The sequence below is a fragment of the Nothobranchius furzeri genome, chromosome 9 (genome assembly GCF_043380555.1).
Source record: "Nothobranchius furzeri strain GRZ-AD chromosome 9, NfurGRZ-RIMD1, whole genome shotgun sequence".
NCBI classification, from domain to species: domain Eukaryota; kingdom Metazoa; phylum Chordata; class Actinopteri; order Cyprinodontiformes; family Nothobranchiidae; genus Nothobranchius; species Nothobranchius furzeri.
The window spans coordinates 56140434-56159002 of record NC_091749.1 but is presented as its reverse complement, the minus strand read 5'-3'; the positions used below and the strand labels follow the sequence as shown (position 1 = coordinate 56159002).

The following is an 18569-nucleotide window of genomic DNA, read 5'->3' as shown; positions in this document are numbered from 1 at the left end:
GTCTAAACCGCAGGAAAAGAAAGAAAAAGCACATTTTGCATCCATTAACTGGTTGAGCCTATTCTCTTCCTTCATGCTATAGCATCAGGCAGTTTCTGTTTAACATCTCAGATATGCTTCTAACAGTTTCCCTCCATGAGTCCATAGCCTGTGAAGTGTGTGGGCCTTCCCCATGTGTGGTTGCGTTGTTGGCATGGAAACAGTAATGACATTGTGTGTTGTGAATTTTTCACCCCAGTCCCTAGGGCTCATCCATGAGGAGATACTGACATCACCCCTCAAGACCTACTACACAAGAGAGAAGAGAGACAGAATCTTTCCACATCTGAGCAATAGCACGTTCATGAAAACTCAACAAATTCCTTACGAACTGAATCATTTATGACTAGCAAACATGTTAAGTTTTCTTTTTTTTTCATTTTTATTTTTTTAAAGAGTTTTATGACATATTTAAAGTTTCTTTAACAAACCGAAAGGCTGTAAGCTTGTTGTCTCCATGTAGTGAAAGCATCAGGAAAAAGAAGTCAAGTACATGTCAGTGTTGTCACATTTAGTTTTATTGTAAAGGTCAACTTATTCAAAAATATTAATACATTAGAGGGACCAATATAAAGAAACACGACAAACATACATTTAGAAAACATCTACACAAGACTTTGGTAAGAACTTCAGCACATTCTTATCAAAAAGTTACACAGGAAACAAAACAATTACGTTTTCTAAAAATGTTCCAAATCATACAGATGCATGAGGCGTTTTTAATTCAACAACAATCTAGCGGGGTAAAGAATAAAAATGCAGGGCACTGTGATTCTTTAAAACAACTGAACAAGTGAAGGTGTACAAAATACTGGAATGGCTAGGTACCTGTGCTTTTAATCTGAAATATACTGAAATATTTAAGGGTACCACAAGATATTACAGTTCTTTTTTCCTCATATCAGTTTATCAATCTTAAACATCATTCTCAGAGTATATTTTACCACAACGAGTTTACAGTGATGCTGCAAAAGAATTCTATACGCGTAGTTCCAAAGCACAGCAGATGAGACCAAGCTTCAACCCAATGTTTTCCAGAGAGATCATAGAGTCCATTTCCTCTCAACAGCAACCGACCCGAGCTCTGATTTACTCGTGAATATTCAGAAATGTGTCACTTCAGCCCTAAACAGAGTGCACTGGATCGTTGTGCGACAGTGTGCCTTGTTTCTGCTCCCAGTCTCACTGTCATCCTGCCGCTCCCTTCACCCCGTCCTCTACCCCCTGCTTCCTAGCAGGGGTGGACGTTACACGCTCTGATCTCCTTCCTGTCCTTGCAGCTGGACAGCTGCACAGTCTTAAACTTCTGCTTGATTGACATGAGTCGTTCTTGAATTCCTCCACCGCAGAGCTTGGTGCATTCTGTCCAGCTCGACCATGGTCTCATTCTGCAGCCTGAAGACAACCAAAAAAAGAAAAAAAAGTGACAATGAAAACAATTACTTTTTAAAGCATCTTGTCTATTTTCATGCTTCTTAGTTGGCAGAGCAAATACTAGCCTGGATGCTCGGTGGCACCCTCGGCTCTGCCCTGCTTGCCTCTTTGTTTTTCACGCTGCTCCTTGCGTCGCCTCTTCTCCTCGCTGTTGCCTTGTCCTCGTGTGCACCTTCTGACCTTACACTTCTTCCTCTGGACCGTTTGAGAACAGGGGTCTCCTCCAAACTGAGGCTCCAGCTTCACAATGCGAGTCCGGATTGTGTGTCCTTTGCCACAGGACTTATTGCACTCAGACCACTCAGTCCACTCAGACAAGGAACAGTCTATGGCTGAGGACGCAGACATGGAGAATATTTGATCAATAAGTAAAAGGAAGAAATCACAATAAAGCCACATAGAAAGTATACAACATCACCCAGTTTAAATCACTTTCCAGCAATTCCTTTAAAGTACTTTTACTTTCCTATTACAGTGTGGGCTGTTTGAGAAGTACCTGGGTAGATGTTAAAAAGTATGTTAAAGACCAAGTTCACATGTCTTTTCTACTCATTTGCAATGGTCTCTAATATAAATGAATATCGTGTGAGTTGATCTCTTTGGGGGGGAAAGCTCCGGCACTCCTGTTTCAGGCAGTTGAAGTTACCAAGGGGGAGCTGAGGATGGCAGGATTTGGAGTCTCATTTCCTGATATTCGGACATCTTGCTCCTGATTGGCTAACAGCAAAGTGACTTTACCACTGACTCTGTTTGCTCTGCAACAGTTAAGTTTTATCCCCACAAATAGCACAAGCTTGAAGGAGATCTGTCATGTTGTGCAGTTGCTAATGCTAATGGTTAGCTTCTTCTAGCCGAGACGCGCTCTACTCTCTCCTGGATGCAAAATTGACAAAAGCCTGTCTCGTCGATGCAAATGGATTCAGATGGGTGAGTTGATGAATGCTAACTGGACAATTTGACAAGCTAATGTTAGGCTTTCCAAATCCCAGAATGTATTTTCAATCATTGACTAATGCAAAAGACAGGAGTAGAAGACCATTTTCACGTTTAGCCTGCATGTTAAGCTCTGAGTGAGCAATCATGTTTCAAAAGGTTTCTCAGTGAACTTAGTTTTTAAGATTGAGAAAATATCAGTTTATATAATTAAGAAATATAAGACTTCCAGCTATTAGCATCTAATTTTTCTCTTAATGTGTGTCAAACCCTTCATATAACTAATATTTGCTACCAGGAAGACTGAGCTTTCCCACTAAAAGCCCCCAAATTAAAAAGACTGTTGGTTTGTTACTTACGGCACTCTGGCAGCATGCACTTCTCCACCTGTTCTAACTCTTCCGTGCACTCTCCCAGCTCTGCGGGCGATTTGAGGATGCGCTGCCGTGTTCTCAAGCCCTTCCCACACGTTACACTGCAGTCGCTCCACTCAGACCATGGAGTCAGCAAGCATGGGATCGTATCTATAACAGCAATCACTCGGTAAGCTATGGGATTAGAATATCTGAAGTACTAGAACTGTTGCTACTCACGACATTCAGGCATCATGCACTTCTCCACTTCTAAGACCTCTGCTCCACAAATGGAGCCGTCTGCAGGAGGCATCTTCACCATGCGCTCTCTCCTTTTCATGCCAAGACCACAAGTAGCACTGCACACGTCCCATTCTGCCCACTCTGTAACCAGGCAACTGCTGGGCACTAGAGGCAAGAAGAGACCACACAGTAAGGTAAAAAAAAAAACCTCTTTGCATTAGAACAGACATCAAGATTAAAAAATGTCTTGTACATAAAATGAAGGTAAAACTCACGGCAGTCCTCATTAACGACACAGTTTTCTGTCTCCTCTGTGGGCAAAGTGCAAACAGAACCATCGTCGGGAAACTGTTTCACGTAGCGTTCACGGGAACGTGTCCCTGTTCCACAGGATGCACTACACGGAGACCACGTAATCCACTCTGACATCATACAGGTGGAGGCATCTTAATGATATAAGAGCAAAAATAAAGATGTCATTAAAATTAAGTATTTTCATAGTTTTTTTGTGCTGTTTAGTGACTTAAAGTGACAGTGTGTATTTTTCTGGCAATAGGGGGCAGTACATACCTAAAGCATTGAAATTAAGCATTATTTTTGTGTAGAGTAAGACCTTACCAATGGATGGCCATAGGGTCAAAAATCCCTGAGAGTACAACCTCCAGCAAAGTGACAAGCACATCTGAATACCTTCTATCGCAGGTAAATGTGTAAACAGCAATGTTTATGAATGGTTTTGTAACCGCTTGTTACAGTAAATGCATTTTGTCCCCATAGGCTCCTGTAGAAGGAAACATGGCATCTAAAATGGCGTCGCTTAGAGGATTAGAGCCACTTCTGTGTATGTTAGACCAGATTTTGTATCTTACAAAGCTGACAATATTTTTCAACACCTGGGCATCATTTAATTAATTTTTAACATTTTGGACATTTCCAGTGATTAACGATACAAACTACACATTGTCACTTTAAATTTAGAAAATCTTACTAAATTTTTCCAACAGAAAATGTAAATATATTTTGAAACTATGCAACGGGGTTCATACAGGTAAATTCAAGTCTTTTAAGACCATTCATATAAAAACTTGATTCTTATTTAACCTCCCTACCAGCAAGCAAAAACAAAATTCTTGAACCTGTGTTCATTTATTCCTAAAATGAAACGTGGAATGTGAAAATTCGAAGAACATTTCAGCAGGCCACAAGAATGCATGTCCAACAATGTTAAGTTTTTTTTTTTTTTACATTTTAAAAATAATCCAATATGACTCAGACTTGTAGCAACAACCGGGTAAATGAATGATAAATAATGATGATTGTAGGGCCTGCACGACTTTATTTTTTTTAAAGTCGACAGTCAAGTAATGAAAGTCGAGTCGACTTCGACTAGTCGTTGATGACGTCATACGCCGGAAGCGGCGGCGGGGGGGGGTTCGGTCGGTAGGTTCGCTGGAGTTTTTGACAATTAAAATTGCGCCCACATTTTCTAAGTTAACACATCTCTTTAAACAACGGTAGTTTCTGCTTCCTACTTCAGTCCTCTCCCCCCTCCCCCTGCGCAGCAGCCGCAAACTCACTGATGCGCCTGCAGCCTTTCCTGCTGCTCTAAACATTAAAATAAGTATTTCATTTTCTGTTCCTCACTTCTGATGACCTTCAGTGGTGTTTGTTTGTTACAACCAGCAGGTACAAAAACTAACTTGTTTTTATTTGACTATTTTTCTGTCCTGTCTCTGTTTATTATCTTCCTGCATCTCCTCTCAATCCTAAAGAGAAACTGCTACCTGGCTGGGTTCATTTATATTCAACTTATGAGTTACCTTTGAACTGCAGTTCTAAAAGATCTACCGACCGCAAAAACAGCGGAGTGCCGCTGCTCGCCGGCCGACTACAACGGGACCGTTTTTGCTGCGGAGTTCATGCCGGAGCGGAGCGGAGTGGAGATAGTGGAATCTTGGGGGTGCGTCACCGGAGGAACAGGTGATGCGCCTCGCTCCGCAGCAGCGAAATGCATCAGGCACAAATAACAGACAGAAAACATGAAAGGAAATGAGCCGACATGAACGATCGCGTGTTTAATTTGTTTTTGAGGTGGTGACACCTGATTTGGCGGTGCTCAGGACGCAATGTCTGGAGCGCACGTCAATGATCAGAGCTTTGCATGCACAAACTGGTTAAGATTAGGATGGGGGTGAGGGGAAGGTTAAATTGCAAGAGGGAAAAGGTCACAGTTTGGTTAAATGTCCGTTTTACCGCCGGTGTCAGTACCGCACAGCGCGTCGCCTCCGCCTCGATCCAGACGGGCAGGGGCTCATCACCTGCTGTCTTTTCCGAGGACTGCATCTTGTCAGTCATTATCACGTGACAGCGACTAGTTGATAACAGGCATAAAAAGTCACTACAGAGCCGTGAAGTCGACTAGTCGACTAGTCGACTCTTTCGTACAACCCCTAGATGATTGTATAGCGCCTTTCAGAGTCAGAGGACTCCAAAGTGCTTTACACTAGTTTATGCTGCGGGTAGTATCTGTGGCTCGCCTCATACCGCTGCAGCCATAAATCAATAGGGTGGTGGGGATTTTTTATCTGCTTGAAGAGTTCATTCACTTTTATACTGTGTTTCTGCCTTTTACAATGTTTTTGTCTACTGGTTTCTCCATCCTCCTCCATGGCTCCAACATTACCATGCTGTTAGCCAGTTGAATGTGTTTAGGCTGTGGTGTGCACATTTACCAAAGCCTCGAATCGGTAAAAACGATTAAAGGAATGTATTGATTCGAACCCTTTGAGGATTTGTTTCTGCACTAAAATACAGCACAACTTTTAAGACCCTGATATAAAAATTCTAAACTTTTTAAAGGCTTTTAAAGCTAATATTTCCAAAGTCATAAATTCAATGCATTTAAGATGTTTTAAAAATCCGCAGGAACCCTGTACAAATGTGTCCAATAGGATTTTCAGACACTGCAGTGTTGAAAGCACCAAAAACAATAAACAGCTCTGATGTGGGTGAGTTATGGGTGTGTGAAACACAAAGAGGCGACATGATCATCACCCACACATAAAGGAGACAAAGCAGCAAATTTAGGTCATCCATAACATCCCTGACCTCAATTTATCCTGTTTTGTCTAAAACCTAAAATGTATTGGTGACAGTGACAAGTGTAAGCTTTGGACCCTGCATGCAGTTCTGATAAAAACAGCATTATAATACTAAGATGTAATTAATGGTGTAGAGTAAATGATAAAATCATGAGATGGCAATAAATTCACCTCTTTCATAATATTTGTTGTATTTTGAACAACAAAATAACAATAACTTTAACCCTCCCACTGTGAGCACCACCTCACTCCTGACACGTGGAACTCAAGGGATAAACCATCAATCCTGCTCAATGGCCAACTTTCCTCACGGGGTCACCCATTAAGACAGTGGGAGGGTTCAAAAGGTTCAGTGAGTGCACCAGAAAACACTGCTGTTTCTTTCATATTTGTTGCAGAAATATAAAAATGTAAAATTGCACAAAGCAGAACTTTTTCTATAACATGTCTTGCACATGCAGAGACTATAGTTCGGTAAAGTTGCTCCTACGTAAATCATCGCTGATTTTACATGCTTTCAAGCCAAACTCATGCAGGATTTTATACTGGTTTGATAAACTACACCAAATTTTAGATTAGTAAACAAATTCTATTCATTTTGATGAATTATGCAGGTTAAGTAGAGAAAAACATAAATCGGAGAATTTATTCAACAGCGACAGATTTCATCTATTTATTATTACAGATTTTGGTCCCCCAAAACCAATTTCCTCTCTGTAATCCATATGCTGTTGTGCACACTACACCCACCAGCTGTCTGTCACAGCACAGAAACAAATATATCACTACATGTGGACAGAATAGATATGGGATAAGACAAGGTTGTTCTGCTCCAGAAACCTCGACTATTAGTGGCATAAAGGGCAAACCGCTGCCCGTCAATCCCTCTGATGTTCGCCTCTGATCTGTGACTCTTAATAAATAATAGTAAATTATTTTTTGTATGAATTTCAAAAGAATAATAAATTCATTTTAGTACTTGAACCCTAGCTTCATCCTTTTAGTTTTGGGATTGGAGCTAATATATTTGTTAAATATCAGTTTATTTATTTTCTGCTGGATTTTAACTCAAATTTAATTTCAAATGGGATTAACACAATCTGCAAGTTCTTAAAATTTGAGAGAATTTATTTATGATATGCAATGATTCATGATTCATTTTGACAAACTTTTGATCCAGGCATCCACAAATATTTGAAAGTTACCTGCAGTACTAACATGCTGGCGGTCACCACTTCTGCTTGTTTTACTGGCACCCAGAGGAGGAAGGATGCATTACGTCATCCACATCTTCAACTCTAGATTAGATTATCAGAAGCTTTTCTAAGGGTCAAACAAATTCCGTCTCACTATCGTGACAAATTGAGCTCTCAGATAATGTTGATCAAGGTCTCAGGCCTTCGTTATCTTGTTGCAGGTGTGCTTTGCTTTTTTGTAACAGGAGGGGTCAGTGGATGGGAATGTCAAGACTGCATTAAAACTCCCAAATCCTTTTTCTAACAGTCAGGATTGCAGGGAAACATTTATAAAACAAACTAATAGGTGTGTTTATAACATTTTAGGGCTTTAGAGGTTAAGTGGAACCTTAGAAGACAAAGCAGATTCAGACAGATTGATGCATCTGCAGCAGCATCAAGCCCGAAGCTTTTGCTTGTAAAGAATAATAATAAAAGTACTCAAATACAAAGCTGATTGAACAGAAATATTCTTTACTTGTACAAAAAGTTGCATCATCCCCACCCCCCCACCTCTCACGATCCACTGGGCTTAGTAAGCTTTCTGGGGAAATAAAAATGAATATTTATACAAATATTGTTATTTTATTGTATTTTGATGCTCTAATGTCTTCTAATCAATTAAATGTTATTTTCAACAAAGATCAGGGGAGGTGGTATCATCATGTGTTCATTCTAGCTATTTGTGTTGCATATGCAGCATTTTTACGCAGGAAAAATAAACAATACTGTATGTGTGCCTTTTCCCCTAACTGAGGTAAAAAAAAAAGTTAATTTCATTGGTAAGACATTTTCCGCCTGTTAATAACAAAGCCTGGACTCTCGGTTGCTTCATTGCATTTATCTTATCACATAAAAAATTTTCATTAAACCTTGAAGTTGAAACAAACCATTCAGGGATTTTTTTATCTTTTTATTAATAAGCTTTTAAAATCCCTTTTCTATTCAGAGGTTGAGGACTAAAATTATTGCTAAGGAAATTAAAAGTTCTTTTTCGTAATAGATGCAGAAACCTCTGAGAACCGGAGTTTGACCTGATAGTTAAAGGCAACAGCAACACCCACCCTCATCGCTGCATCCTGGTCCCATGCAGGGCTCAAAGTCCTGAGTGTGTGGACATGGAACACTCAGGTCCAGCTGGGCCTTCAGCATCCTCTGCCTCATCCTCTTTCCCTTTTCACAAGTAGCCGAGCTGCAGGCGGACCATGGAGACCAGTTGGAGTAGATGCACGTTTCTGGAGTATCATCTGTAAAAAGAAAGGAAATGGAGACGCTGCTATGAATGATCATCAGACAAATAAAGAGGGAAAACCACGGGTTTCATACCTTCCTCTTTCTCCTCCTGGGCAATGTCCGCTACAATATCATCTACATTGTCTGGCACAATGTTGCACTGCTCACCCTGAGGACACACAGACACACGGTAAGTTGCAGTAAAACAGCATGGAGTGTCGTGTTCTCACAGCTGCCTCTAGATGCCACCAAAGGGCTGCAGACATTTTTATTTGGTTCTGCTTTGAAGGTGGATTTGTAAGACTTTGTGTTTCACTTAAACTCTAAATGGAATAAGATTATCTCATAAAACTTAGATCTGAATAAATGCTACAAAATGACTTGATTTTTTTTTTCCTTTTGGTTGGAGTTGCAGGAAAACTCGTATCATAAACACATTTGAGGTATTTCTCATTTACCGTGCCTAATGTGGCATGTCCCACAAAAGTATAAAAGATGATTGAAGCTATAATCAATTCTGCTTTAGGCAGTCGGATTCAACAAGAAACCATAGCAATGAGAAAGATGTAGAATAGTTGTAGCTTTGGGTTAATGTATCCACTGGTGAGCGGGGTACAGGATACAATTTAGATTTATTTCAACCTATTTGTTAATACATAAAAATGAGTTTCCAGTGCAGCCTTGCAGCTTTTATCTGAGCATATTGATACCCAATATACAGAAATTATTTAGGAGTGTTTACTTTTGGAACACATGACATTTTCCTAAGTAGATCCCAAGTAGATCTCAAAGATGCACATAATGAGGACATCACCAGTGACTCTGCCTCCTCTGTGATTGCCAGGCTCTTTTATTTTTATGTATTTTTTATTTTATTATTTGTTCAGTTTTAGTGAAGAAAATCCAGCTTTAATGAACTGATATCCAGTAACTGAGCCTGATTCTGCAGAATATTCTACATTTTTACCTTTAGCAAGCTTTCCAATCTAATACCTATCGCTTTTTTGGAACTGGGTTGCAGAGCTTGAAGCAAGGCTTTCTGCCCAGCTATCTGTCCCATGCCAGTTGTGAGATAAAATTTCTCCAGAGAATCTCACCTATGTGAAACCAGTTTGTTGGAGCAAAAAAAGTATTTGGTCAGCCACCAATTGTGCAAGTTCTCCTACTTTAAAAAGATGAGAGAGTCCTGTAATTTTCATTATAGGTGTACCTCAACTATGAGAGACAAAATGAGGAAAAAATAAATAAAACCTCCAGAAAATCACATTGTCCGATTTTAAAGAATATTTTTGTACATCATGATGGAAAATTAGTATTTTGTCTCCTACACATGAGCAATATTTCTGGGACTCACAGACATGTAACTTCTTCTTAAGAGGCTCCTCTGTCCTCCAATTGTTACCTGTTTTATTGGCACTTAATGAAACTCATTATCAGTATTAAAGACACCTGTCCACGACCTCAAAGTCACACCCCAAACTCCACTAGGACCAAGACCAAAGACAACAGGAACAAAATTGTAGACCTGCACTAGGCTGGGAAGACTGAGGCCTAGTGCACACGTAGCCGGGTTTTTTTAAACGAATATCCGCCCCTCCAAAAACTTACATCCACACCACCTCGTTTTAAAAAAAAAACTCTGTCCACACGTACCCGGATAAATATGTTGTTAAGGACATGCCAGACCTGTAGGCGGCAGTACTTCCCCGTTCTTAACCTCGTCTTTCGTCTGTGGTCTTCCGCAAGGAGCAGTAATTCCACTTGCAAAAACAAACAAGCAAAAATCGCTTGGACATTTGATAAAGCGAGCGCAGCTCTGAGGGCATCCATGATGTCGGCTAGTGTAAACACAGGTCGCACACGTGATGTCAGCATTTTTTTGTCGCGGAAAGTGACGTTGCGGACCTTAAAACTCCGGTTTTGTCTGTCCACACGCAAACACCCAAAACGGAGAAAACGCAGATCTTCACTTTGGCCGGAGTTTTTAAAAAGATCCGTTTTCGTGTGAAAAAACTCAGTTTTCGTGTGGACGACAGGCCAAAACGTAGAAAAATATCTACGTTTTGGCAGATCCCCAGCTACGTGTGGACAGGGCCTGAATCTACAATTTGTTAGCAGGTTGGTGTGAAGAAATTATTAGAAAGTGGAAGACATACAAGACCAGTGATAATCTTCCTCGATCAGAAGCTCCATGCAAGATCTCACCCTGTGGGGTCAAAATGATCACAAGAACTGTGAGCAAACATCCCAGAACTACAGGGGGGGGGGGGGGGGGGGGGGGGGGGGAATGAGCTGCAGAGGGCTGGGACCAAAGTTACAACAGCTACCATCAGTAACACACTACGCCATCATGGACTCAAATCCTGCAGAGCCAGATGTGTCCCCCTGCTTAAGCAAGTACAGGTCCTTCTCAAAAAATTAGAATATTGTGATAAAGTTCCTTATTGTCTGAAATGTGCTGAGAAACGTTAGACTTTTATTAGCTTCATTACACACAACTGAAGTAGTTCAAGCCTTTTATTGTTTCTAATATTGATGATTTTGGCATACAGCTCATGAAAACCCAAAATTCCTATCTCAAAAAATTAGCATATTTCATCTGACCAATAAAAGAAAAGTGTTTTTAATACAAAAAAGTCAACCTTCAAATAATTATGTTCAGTTATGCACTCAGTACTTGGTCAGGAATCCTTTTGCAGAAATGACTGCTTCAGTGCGGCGTGGCATGGAGGCCATCAGCCTGTGGCACTGCTGAGGTGTTATGGAGGCCCAGGATGCTTCGATAGCGGCCTTAAGCTCATCCAAAGTGTTGGGTCTTGCGTCTCTCAACTTTCTCTTCACAATATCCCACAGCTTCTCTATGGGGTTCAGGTCAGGAGAGTTGGCAGGCCAATTGAGCACAGTAATACCATGGTCAGAAAACCATTTACCAGTGGTTTTGGCACTGTGAGCAGGTGCCAGGTCATGCTGAAAAATGAAATCTTCATCTCCATAAAGCTTTTCAGCAGATGGAAGCATGAAATGCTCCAAAATCTCCTGATAGCTAGCTGCATTGACCCTGCCCTTGATAAAACACAGTGGACCAACACTAGCAGCTGACATGGCACCCCAGACCATCACTGACTGTGGTTACTTGACACTGGACTTCAGGCATTTTGGCATTTCCCTCTGCCCAGTCTTCCTCCAGACTCTGGCACCTTGATTTCCAAATGACATGCAAAATTTGCTTTCATCTGAAAAAATATTTTGGACCACTGAACAACAGTCCAATGCTGCTTCTCTGTAGCCCAGGTCAGATGCTTCTGCCGCTGTTTCAGGTTCAAAAGTGGCTTGACCTGGGGAATGAGGCACCTGTAGCCAATTTCCTGCACACGCCTGTGCACGGTGGCTCTGGATGTTTCTACTCCAGACTCAGTCCACTGCTTCCACAGGTCCCCCAAGGTCTGGAATCGGTCCTTCTCCACAATCTTCCTCAGGGACCGGTCACCTCTTCTTGTTGTGCAGTGTTTTCTGCCACACTTTTTCCTTCCCACAGACTTCCCCCTGAGGTGCCTAGATACAGCACTCTGGGAACAGCCTATTCATTCAGAAATTTCTTTCTGTGTCTTACCCTCTTGTCTGAGGGTGTCAGTGATGGCCTTCTGGATGGCAGTCAGGTCGGCAGTCTTACCCGTGATGGTGGTTTTGAGTAATGAACCAGGCTGGGAGTTTTTAAAAGCCTCAGGAAGCCTGCAGGTGTTTAGAGTTAATTAGTTGATTCAGATGATTAGGTTAATAGCTCGTTTATTAGAAACAAATCAAGGCTTAAACTACTTCAGTTGTGTGTAATGAATATAATATATATGAAAGTCTAATGTTTATCAGTACATTACAGAAAATAATGAACTTTATCACAATATGCTAATTTTTTTAGAAGGACCTGTACATGTGCAGGCCCATCTGAAGTTTGCAAGAGAGCATTTGGATGATCCAGAAGATAATTGGGAGAATGGCATATGGTCAAATGAAACCAAAATCAAAGAGGAGAAAGAATGCTGAATGGCATCCAAAGATCACCATAACTACTGTAAAGCATGGGAGTGGAAACGTCATGCTTTGGGGCTGTTTTTCTGCAAAGGGACTAGGACTACTGATGTGTGTAAAGGAAATAACGAATGAAGCCTTGTATCATCAGGTTTTGAGTCAACATCTCCTTCCATCAGCAAGGGTATTGAAGATGAAACATAGCTGTGTCTTTCAGTGTGACAATGAACCCAAACACACCGCCCAGGTAACAAAGGACTGGCATCGTAAAAAGCATTTCAAGGTCCAGGAGTGGCCTAGCCAGTCTCCAGATCTCAACCCCATAGAAAATCTTTGAAGGGAGTTGAATGTCTGTGTTGCCCAGCAGCAGCCTCAGAACATCACTGCTCTAGAGGAGAGCTGCATGGAGGAATGGGCCAAAATACCAGCAACAGTGTGTGAAAACTTACAGAAAATGTTTGACCTCTGTCACTGCCAACAAAGTATATATAACAAAGTATTTAGATGGACATTCGTTACTGATTAAATACTTATTTTCCACCATGATTTGCTAGTACATTCTTTACAAATCAATGACGCGGGGGAGCTTTAGCCAACAAAGGTTGACAAACAATGCTCTAGAAGGTACCGGATGCCTAACTCTACTCTGACATCCTTCCAGATTTTAGAGTTTCACACCCTACTTATAAGGGTGAGCACACCTACTCTGTATAAAAGCCCATTTTAACCGCTTGTTTTTGCTCTTTACCCCCAGTTCATGTCCATAAGGTGAAAGCCAGAATATAGATCAATTGGAAGATCCTACAACAGTTTAACTTGCACCAAGACCTCATTTGGCTTCCAAGTTTAAAGCAAACATTTTAACCTTTTAAATCGCTAGTTTTAATAAACTGCAAGACAGTAAAGTACAGAGGACTGTCAAGTACCTTTACAATAGTACAATGTTGTGTGTGGAAACAGGGTTTTAGTTTTCTTTCATGTGTCTTCAAGGTTAGTCAGATAAATTAGGTTCATAATAGTTCAAAGCTAAATTTAATGTTGTCATTTCCAGTGGAAAAGTCAGCATACTGTATCTTTGTGGTATCTTGACCTAACTATTTGAGGCATGTTTTCAAGTCATCAGAAATCTGGGTCGGCTTTAGAATAAATGTTAATTTTATTTTTAAGAAGACATATCTGAATTTGTACCTTATTTAGTTATTTATAGAATGTCATGTCACAAGCTACCAGTCAGCTGTGTTGGTGCTATATCTGTCTGGTGAGAAGTCAAACAGACCTTTCTGGCGATGCGCTCTACCATGACCCTGGCCACAGGAGTGATGGCGCCTCCTTCAGGATCATAAAAGGGGCTTTGAGGATGATCCAGACTGGTCAAGGGACGGATCTTATCCTGGGGCAAAGTGGGTTTGTTGGGAGACTTTAAGGAAAACAGAAAGAGAGAAAGTAAGACAAAGAGGAAAATCATATGGTCCATGAAGCTTTGTTTGTTTTGGATCTTTCTTTTTTGGCTAAATATATTTGCTCCAGTCTTTCAAAGTGACACATAACAAAAGTCATCCTAAGTACAGTTTTCAAAGTCAGAGCAGCTGCAGAGAAGCTATGCGCATTACAGGGGAGACTCTCTTATTAGTCAACAGTAAAGGTCTGCCAGCATGGGGTTGATGGAAGCAATGCCAGAGGCAGTCTGGAGGCAGACAACTGGACCATTCTTCACCCCTCCAACTGAGACCACTCAGAGAGAGAGGGAGAAATTACAGCATGTTTTATTTCTGTGAAACAGGAAGATGGGGGCAAGGGTAGTGAGTGGCCACTGATTAAAAGATACAGTATAAGTAATGACACAAAGGGTATCTCATTACTCTGTTACAGGCCTGTGCTTTTCATGACTTTGTCCTGAAGAGCCAAAGTCCCAATTCTTTGTAATAACTACTGTCTCCCTGTCCTCTGCTGCACAATGTACTTTTAGAAAGAGTAACTCTAGAAAAAATAAAGTCACATCTGGAGTTAAAGTTGTCATAAAGGGTCACGAAAACATGTTAAGGCTCCCATAACTACGACATAGATTACCTAAAACAAAAGTCTTTAAAAAACAACTTTGTGTTTTTGTTGTAGTTTTGCACTACTAGCTGAACATAAATAAACCTGTGCAATCCCATAATATCTGAGATGAAAACTTGCTCCAGGCAATCTTATTAAATTGCAACCTTTGCAGAAAACCAAAGCCTCCAGCGTAGAATATTATTATTGATGCAAAGAGCAAGAGTCTGAATTACTGTAGTGGTGTGAATGTCTTAAAAAATAACCACGTGGTAGGTGTTGGGAGCCTTCAGATAGGAGCTAACGAGCTTACACACACACACACACACACACACACACGCACACGCACACGCACGCGCGCACACGCACGCGCGCACACACGCACACGCACACGCACACACACACACACACCCTTATTACTACTTGAAGAAGTTGTCTTTCAGAAACTTCCCCTCTTGCATCCTGCAGGATCCTGACCTAAAGTGGTGCTTCAAGTCCAGGTTCCTCTGTCTGCTGCATCAAGAGTCACGCTCAGCCATGCTTCCTGTGTCGATGAAAGCCCTAGAAGGGTGTAAACTTCAGGTACTTTTTGACCTGAACATAATAGTTTTGCTTTTAAATTGAGGTTTTTCTGTAATGGGTGTTTAGACTGTATTCATCTTTGCCACTGCGGTCTGGTCTGGACTTCTGGACTCCAGAAAGAATTTGTTCCAAAGCTGATCTTAATTTTTACATCACATGGAAAACCCAGCAGTTCATGTTTGATGACAAAAGAAAGACTTGTCTAATGGACGGCAAATGTTATTTGTTATATAGAAAAGGAAAACGTGATGATGGCAACATCTTTTAATGTTCTAGCTGCTCTTCAGCATTTCTTTTTGTGCAGAAACTAGGAGCAGTGTTCACAGATCTGCTGAACTTGCAAACACATGCCCGTCAGAATAAAAAGACAAAGCAACTGCTTTCTGTCTGAGAATACCTGGACACCTGGTGTGTTTCACAATGTGGAACAGCCTCTTCTGTGCAAAACACACAATTACACCTGTTTGATTATATAATCAATGTTCATCCATTTTGCTGCATTTTATAATGCTTGAATTCACATGAACAAGTTAAGAGAAAAAGCTGACTATTTGTTTTATTCTGCTCTTACTGGCAGAAACTACATTATCGTGGAAACAGTCAAGCTTGGCACACAATCAGAATTCTTACCAAGTAACACAAGAAAGCAATAGAGATACATTAATCTTATGCTATATTTATTGAAATCTGATTAACTGCTCTACAAACAGTCAAAAATATGAAATATCTGTATTTGTAAAGCTAAGGTCTGTAAAGGTTTGTAAAGAAAGATTGTCATGGTGCGTCAAAGCGAATACGAAGCACCTCATTTTGTGTTTTGTGTGAGTCAAAGCAATCATTCAGTTTTGCTAATAAAAACCTAATGTCTGAATGTTTTTACTGACCTCATATGAGACCCCACCATCAGTACCAGCATCCCAAGGAATTAGGTCCTGGACCACCTTCTGAGCCCAACCACACTCTTTGGTGCACAAGTCCTCAGCAGACAAGCCCACATTCCAGTCTGGACTGGGTCCCATCATGGTCAGGAAGGACATGAGGTGACGTGTTCGGTCAACAGAGAATTCAGCTGAAGGGGCGGCACGCCTGGGGGAGAGGATGAGCATGAGTTCCTTCTCTTGTAAATGTTGGTAAAAGAAGAAAAAAAACATCAGCAGCTGGCCATGTCCCAAAGTAGGTTTGGAATGAGTCCAAAAGCGGTGGCGTACAAATGTTATGTCCTTCATTCATCCTGAGGCAGTTTCTGCACCATGCCAGCTAAAACTAAGGTCAGTTATGTGGCCCTAAAATCAAACATTGTGATGCATTTAATTAAACCCAGTGAACTTGTAAAGACATGCATTTCTCAGTTTATTCCAAACAAGTTGCTCGAACATTAACAGTTAATAGAGACTTTAAAAATACTCGGTTTTACACATTTGCATATCCAACCATAAAATAAGGACTAATGGTGTACCACTCAGAGGCTGACCAATTATTCAATGTCTAATAAAACTGTCTCGTAAAGAACTTCCAATATTTTTTTAGGCTGATTAAAATTTAGTGCTTTCTAACTACTGCAAATATATATATATATATATATATATATATATTATTATTATTTTTTTATTTCCTCATAGGAAGGAGGCCTGGTAAAAACAGTTATAGATGTTGGATTGAACGTGTGCTCACAAACACAGCTACAGTAGAGGCTCAGAAAATGACTTTTCTTTTACTGGGGAACATTTACTAGCCTGGCAAGCCATCCTATAGATAAATATATAGTCTGTAAATGACCTATAGACAGAGCTCAGTTGTATAGAGGTGGAATCTACATTTGCACACATGTGGACGGCGCTAGGAACAATCAGAGCATCAAACAACGTGACTTGTTCATAGCAACAGAAATCAGTCAAGGAGGAAGTTTGCCATACACCATCCTTTTTCAAAATAAAGGACTTTATTAACATCCCAACCAAGCTCAACTCCCGTACCCAGTCGACCATCGTGACAATTACCTCTACCATCTCATGTCTCAAAGAAAGGCCCAAGTCTAAATTGTCCAAAGTAGATATCAAAGATGATTGAAACAAGTGCTGTTCCAACTTTGCTGTTTTGCTCAATCGCAGCTCTAGTGCTAAACTACCCAATGTCTCCCTACAAACATAAAACTGTGACTTTCCTGGCCCACACCAAGCCAATCACAAGCCTGAGGCTACAGTGGAGCATGATTAGACTGACCTCCAGAGCTAAATCTTGAACGCTGAAGATAAGGTAAACAGATTTTAAATAAATATTTTGTAGGAATTCAGATTGCAAGACCACATCCAGCTTTGCTCTCTCTCTCTCTCTCTCTCTCTCTCTCTCTCTCTCTCTCTCTCTCTCTCTCTCTCTCTCTCTCTCTCTCTCTCTCTCTCTCTCTCTCTCTCTCTCTCTCTCTCTCTCTCTCTCTCTCTCTCTCTCTCTCTCTCTCTCTCTCTCTCTCTCTCTCTCTCTCTCTCTCTCTCTCTCTCTCTCTCTCTCTCTCTCTCTGTCTTACACATGCACACACAGACCTCTGGCCATCTGTCTTGACCAATGATTGACAGCTAAACTGATTACAAGAAATTTCCAAGCCAATAAAAGATTAATTAGAAGTGGGCAGCTCCTTGTTTTAACACAGACAATTAGCTAGTGATTGGCTGTCATCATGCCCATATAATTCATTTGGATTCAGCCTGCTCACTCCTGCCCTTGTGAACTCTGCTAATACTTGCCATGGAGGGTGTGAAACAGTCACTTCTTTCTGGGAATGCATTGGTTTATCCCACATCCCTGAACTTTCATTTTGTGGAAGCTTTAACTCTGAGGTCACCTGAGCTTTATGTGGAGCTAAATGCTCGCTAACAAAAAGGAAAACCAATCTAATGGAAAGCACTTTGAATTGCTTTTGTGTATGAAAGGTGCTGTATAAATTAAGATGCCTTGCCTAATCAAGGCTTTTAGCAAATATTGAAGGAAATATTCACTCTGTCAGTTTAATCAAATGCTTCAGAAATTCCTGAATGCAAATATGAGCGGTGTGTGAGACAGGTTATATGCAATGACAGCGTTAGTGTTTCATATTCATGTTTCCTGTTCTCACCTATGTGCTTCCATGGAGAAGAAACACTTGTCTGTGTATGTGCTGAAGTTGTTAGTGAATTATTTATTTATTTATTTATTTTTAGAAACGGTGCAACACCTAAATCACCCAGAAAGAAACAGCGGCTATGAGCTCCAAAAAAGCTGAACTCTGCCTGCTAACCGCTGCACTTCCCATTCTCTCTTTTTAGTTGCTAATCAAATAAAGGCCGTAGAACACCCAAGCAGTCTTTTCATTATTAGGAAGAAGCCTG

At 40.8% G+C, this 18569-nt stretch overlaps 1 protein-coding gene across 2 annotated transcripts in view; it reads right to left on the bottom strand.

The window, feature by feature from the left end:
* Nucleotides 1-1217: 1217 nt before the first annotated feature.
* spon1a (spondin 1a) overlaps nucleotides 1218-18569 on the bottom strand; it is a 116682-nt gene continuing 99330 nt past the window's right edge. Inside the window, exons 8-16 of one of the 2 annotated variants that reach the window (XM_015952892.3) lie at nucleotides 16098-16299; nucleotides 13871-14011; nucleotides 8665-8740; nucleotides 8403-8585; nucleotides 3278-3448; nucleotides 3000-3167; nucleotides 2766-2930; nucleotides 1578-1805; nucleotides 1218-1434 (exon numbers count right to left, since the gene is read on the bottom strand). In XM_015952892.3, the coding sequence (XP_015808378.1) occupies nucleotides 1271-1434; nucleotides 1578-1805; nucleotides 2766-2930; nucleotides 3000-3167; nucleotides 3278-3448; nucleotides 8403-8585; nucleotides 8665-8740; nucleotides 13871-14011; nucleotides 16098-16299 (1498 nt within the window). In that variant the 3' untranslated portion in view covers nucleotides 1218-1270. Of the gene's footprint in view, nucleotides 1435-1538; nucleotides 1806-2765; nucleotides 2931-2999; nucleotides 3168-3277; nucleotides 3449-8402; nucleotides 8586-8664; nucleotides 8741-13870; nucleotides 14012-16097; nucleotides 16300-18569 lie in introns of both variants that reach the window. The other variant, XM_015952891.3, reaches the window with a different exon arrangement.